Genomic DNA, 5,296 nt, shown 5'->3' with positions numbered 1-5,296 from the left:
CAGTTACTTGGGAGGCTGAGGCAAGAGAATTGCTTAAGCCCAAGAGTTTGAGGTTGCTGTGAGCTGTGACACTACAGCATTCTACTGAGGGCAACATAGTGAGACTCTGTCTCAAAAAAAAAATGTAATATAGGAATAAAACATGCAATTCAAAATATTTTAAGGGCAGTGCAATTTGAAACACCCTACAACTAAAACATTTATATTATATGAATTCATGTAAGCCCTGAAAGGATATTTTAACAGCATCACCCTCCCCCAAAATACACCAAATAGGCATAGCTATATCATTGCCTCATATTTGAAGATGAACAAATAATAATGCATTATTTAGTGCATGATTATTACACACAAATAAAAGCTAAAACTCAGCTCAAACTTATGCAATGTGGCACAAACAACAGTTTAGGCAACATTCTCACAGAAATGAAATTGTGAACTTGGACAATGTTCTGCTCCCTAGGATAAATTCCTGTACTTTTTTTGCTGGCTCCAAGGGGATGATTCTTATGTATCTGAAAACATTGTTACACTGCCCTTAGGAGATACTGTAAACATCACAAAGCCAGATGGACTGAAGGTACTTATTATTTAGTCTCTCCTAACATTTTCTCAGTATCCTGGCACATAATCACTTCAAGAGGCACTTATTTTTTTTGAGACAGAGGCTCAAGCTGTTGCCCTGGGTAGAGTGCCATGGCATCACGTTCACAGCAAACTTCAACTCTGGGCTCAAGCTCTCCTCTTGCCTCAGTTTTTCTATTTTTAGTAGAGATGGGGGTCTCACTTTTGCTCAGGCTAGTCTCAAACTCCTGAGCTCAGGCAATCCACCCGCCTCGGCCTCCCAGAGTACTAGGATTATAGGCATGAGCTTTTGTAGCCAGTTGCTTCCTGGGTGCTTTACCATGGGTGGATTTGCGGGCAGTCTGCTTTGTATGCGCCATGGTATAATGACCTCCTTACCCCCATTCTTCGGCCGGAGCTCAGCGAGCTGGAGGCGGCGCTGGTGTTAGACAGCAACGGCCAGAATGTGTATTTCTTTCTTTCTTTTTGAGACCAAGTCTCACTTTGTCGCCCTGGGTAGAGTGCTGTGGCTTCACAGCAACCTCTAGCTCTTGGGCTAGGGCAATTCTCTTGCCTCAGCCTCCCCAAGTTGCTGGGACTACAGGCGCCTGCCACAACGCCCGGCTATTTTGGTTGCAGTTGCCACTGCTTTGTAGCTGGCCACAGCGGGGTTTGAACCCGTCATCCTCGGTATATGGGGCTGGTGCCCTACCCTCTGAGCCATAGGCACTGCCCCAGGAATGTGTATTTCAAAAGCAAGTTTCAAAGGAAAAAAAATCTTAGAACATGAAATCAGGAAGACCAAGGCCTGTCTTGTTTTTAGGTAGGGTAGAAAGCTGGAAGAGGAAAAAAAAAAAGATATGAGAGTAAAACAAGGTGATCATATTTTGTAGGGTTCTTGAGAAAGGGTGGTGGTGCTTTGCCCATAGGCTGTGGAGGTGAGAGTCTAAAAGACTGAGACATACTCCCATTTTGGAATGGGGCTCAAAAAAAGGATCTCCTTGTCAAGTCTTCATGTTACTCAAAAGAGCTGCCCTATTTCCCTTTATTCACATGTGACAAAAGTAGAACTGAAGAAATGGCAAAGGGGTCTGAGTAGATAGGGCTATAGGAAATTTCAGGGAGCCCCAAATACATTTATGGTGTCATTTTTCCCCCCATTTTCCTTGGAAGGTCTTACATGAAATGTGAATAAAATCTGAATAGGTTCTGGGGCCCGGACTACAAAGGCCTCAGCTCTGATTGTACTGGCTGAGAATTGAGCCTCAATAAGATCAAATAAAAAAAAAAGAATGTTCTTTAAAACAACCATCTTGGTCCCTCTCAAAGCTAAAGACCAAAACTGTCAGAGGCACCAGATAATAGGGTGTTGCAGATCACCATAAAGCATCTGCCTTTGTGTCAGCATGAGCCAGAGCATTAAGGGAGAGTAGGAGCTTAAATAATAAAATGATATGAGAAAGAAAGAGAGAGAGTGTGTTTGTGTAGGAGGGCTTCCTTTGAAAGCTCATGAAAAATAAAAGTTCTGTTTTCCCACAAATCTTTCCTGTTTTAAAGAGTTTCCCAAATAGTATTTACTGAAGTAGCTTACCCTATGCCCATGTGAGCTCTTATCTGTGTTTACAGTCCCACCTACCTCGATTTTTTTCCCCATTTCATGTCACTCTCTGCAGTCTGGGTATCTTTTCCTTATTACAAAATGAAGATAATATTCAGCCCAAGAGAGATTTTGACATATAAAGAAAAGGAACATAATATGCCATGCTTTTAAAGAATTGATTCCCAGCCCTTTGTTCAGCCAAACATTATGGAACATTACAGATGGGTCTAGAAAACTATTTTGCAAATTAGTCAACTGATACCCTCCTTTTGAATAGTGAGGGATTATTTTAAATATGCAGATATCTAGCTCTTTTCCAAGCACAGAGGAAAACCATGAAACTAGATACTTTCAAAAGTTTGTCATAAGGTTTTGTGAATACTAATGTTCTGGAACCACTATCAACTAAACCTGAAAGGTGTAGAACTTCTGAAGAAAGGGGAGGTTTAAAGTCTCAATGTCACATTCTGAATACTTTCCATTCTGAATCAAAATGTTTCAGACAAGCAAGCCAGGGGCTTCCAAGAAACTCACAAAGGAACATGCAAAGATTTACAAGGGCAGTTACTGATTTCTGAAGGGAAGGTATCCTCACCCAGGGAGAGCAGGTTCCTATAGTTCTCCAACATCACGTCCCTGTACAGGGCCTTCTGAGTAGGGTCCAGGCACTCCCACTCCTCTTGGGAGAATTCTATGGCCACATCCTTAAATGTAAACAGTCCCTGAAATGAAAACACATTGCACCAAGTGTAAATAGGAAGATTTCTTATTTTCACATAAAATGACCCAAGAGTAGTGTAAGGATTGACTTAGCTGGAATGAGTGTTCTGACTGATCCACGTGAGATAATCTAAGCAAGTTATGTATCACCAATCATATTTTTAAAAAACTAAGGTGGGGGGCCAGGTGCAGTGGCTCATGCCTGTAATTGTAGCCCTCTGGGAGGCTGAGGCAGGTGGATTGCTTGAGTTCACAAGTTAGAGACCAGACTGAGCAAAAGTGAGATCCCATCTCTACTAAAAATAGAAAAACTGAGGCAAGAGGATCACTTGAGCCCAAGAGATGGAAGTTGCTGTGAGCTATGATGCCAGAGCACTCTATTCAGGGTGACAACTTGAGACTTTGTCCCAAAAACAAACAAACAAAAAACTAAGGTCAGGATGAGGAAAGAAAAAAAATTAAAAGGTAAAAGTTATGTAATATAAAATTAACCATTTTAAAGTGTATAACTCAGTGCCCCTTAGTACACGAACAATCAATGTTGTACAAACATCACCTCTGTCTAGTTCAAAAACACTTTTATCAGCTGAAAGGAGACTTTGAACCCATTAAGTAGTCACTCCCCGTTCTCTCTTCCTATTGCTTTCTGGCAACCAATAATCTGCTTTCTATCTCTATAGATTTAACTACTCTGAAATTTTCATACAAATGGAACCTTATAAAATATGTGACATTTTGTGTCTGGCTTCTTTCAACTAGAATAATGTTTTTTTTTTTTTTTTTTGAGACAGAGCCTTAAGCTGTCCCCCCTGGGTAGAGTGCCGTGGCATTACAGCTCACAGCAACCTCCAACTCCTGGGCTCAAGCGAGTCTCCTGCCTCCGCCTCCCAAGTAGCTGGGACCACAGGTGCCCGCCACAGCACCTGGCTATTTTTTGGTTGCAGCCGTCATTGTTGTTTGGCGGGTCCGGGCTGGGGATTCGAACCCGCCACCTTAGGTGTATGTGGCTGGCGCCTTAGCTGGTTGAGCTATAGGTGCCGAGCCTAGAATAATGTTTTTGAGGTTCATTCATGATGTAGCAAGAATCAGTACTGTATTCCTTTTCATGGCTGAATCATATTCCTCTGTATGACTATACCACAGTTTATTTCTTCATTTGTCCATTGGTGGACATTTGGATTGTTTCTCCTTTCTGTCTATTGTACATAGGGTAGCCATTCATTTCAAGTTATCTGTTTGAATAATGGTTTTCGATTCTTTTGCATATACCCAGGAGAGGAATTGATGTGTCATAAGGTTTAATTTTCTAAGGATCTGCTTTATTGTTTTCCACGGTACTATACCATTTTACCAGAGATGTATCAGGATTACAATTTTCTCCATATCTTTACTAATGCTCCTTATTTTCTCTTTATTATAGCCATCCTAGTAGATGTGAACACATAATAGCTTATTGTGGTTTTGGTTTTCCATTTCACTGATGGCTACCTTCATTGAGCAACTTTTCATGCGTATCTTCTATGAAGAAATGTCCATTAAAGTTCTTAGATCCTTTTTAATTAGTTTATTATATCCTATTTAATTTTGGTTGAGTTGTAGGTGTTCTTCATGTATTTTGGATACTAGATCTTATCAGATATGATATTCAACCTATTTGAGGGATTTTCTGTGTCTTATTATTTATCTTTGAGACTGGTGAGAGTGCAGTGGTAATGTTCACCATAACCAGAAACTCCTGGGCTCAAGCCATCATCCTGCTTCAGCCTCTGAACCAGCTAGGACCAGAGATAAGTGCCACCATGCCTGGCTAATTTTTGAAAATCTTTTGTAATTTTAATTTTCATTCCAGTTATAGTAAATACTTTTCAGCTTCAAAATTTCGATTTTACTCCTTTTTAATAATTTTCTATCTCTTGATTGGTATTTGTTGAAATATTATTGTCCTACTTTCCTACTTTGTCCCCAGCTTTGACACCACAGCACTCTACCCATAGCAACAGAGACTCTGTCTCCAAAAAATAAAAATAAATAAATAAATAAATAAAATAATAAAAGGCCCATGTATCTTCATCAAGAAAAATGCTCCAATGAGAAACTAAAAACTCAAGTTATCTCTATTTTACTAACATAAAAATAACACCATGATATATGGTATTTAAACATTTAAAATTTCAGAATAAGATATCAAACAAAACACTCACTAAAGAATATTTTCTAAAATTACATTATGATATAGAAATGTATTTTTTTTTTTTTGAGACAGAGCCTCAAGCTGTCCCCTGGGGTAGAGTGCCATGGCATCACAGCTCACAGCAACCTCCTATTCCTGGGCTTAAGTAAGTCTCCTGCCTCCACCTCCCAAGTAGCTGGGATCAGAGGTGCCCACCACAACGCCTGGCTATTTTTTGGTTG

At 40.1% G+C, this 5,296-nt stretch overlaps 1 protein-coding gene across 1 annotated transcript in view; it reads right to left on the bottom strand.

Moving 5' to 3' along the window:
* Window positions 1–5,296, bottom strand: part of ZNF677 (zinc finger protein 677) — a 12,235-nt gene that overhangs the window by 2,305 nt on the left and 4,634 nt on the right. Inside the window, exon 3 of the mRNA XM_012812634.2 lies at window positions 2,733–2,886. Coding sequence (XP_012668088.1) covers window positions 2,733–2,886 — 154 coding nt within the window. The remainder of the gene's footprint in view (window positions 1–2,732; window positions 2,887–5,296) is intronic.

The sequence above is a fragment of the Otolemur garnettii genome, unplaced genomic scaffold, assembly GCF_000181295.1.
Source record: "Otolemur garnettii isolate 467f Iridium unplaced genomic scaffold, OtoGar3 scaffold00212, whole genome shotgun sequence".
NCBI lineage: Eukaryota > Metazoa > Chordata > Mammalia > Primates > Galagidae > Otolemur > Otolemur garnettii.
Note: the sequence above shows the minus strand (reverse complement) of the source record. Positions and strands in the feature narration are given on the sequence as shown.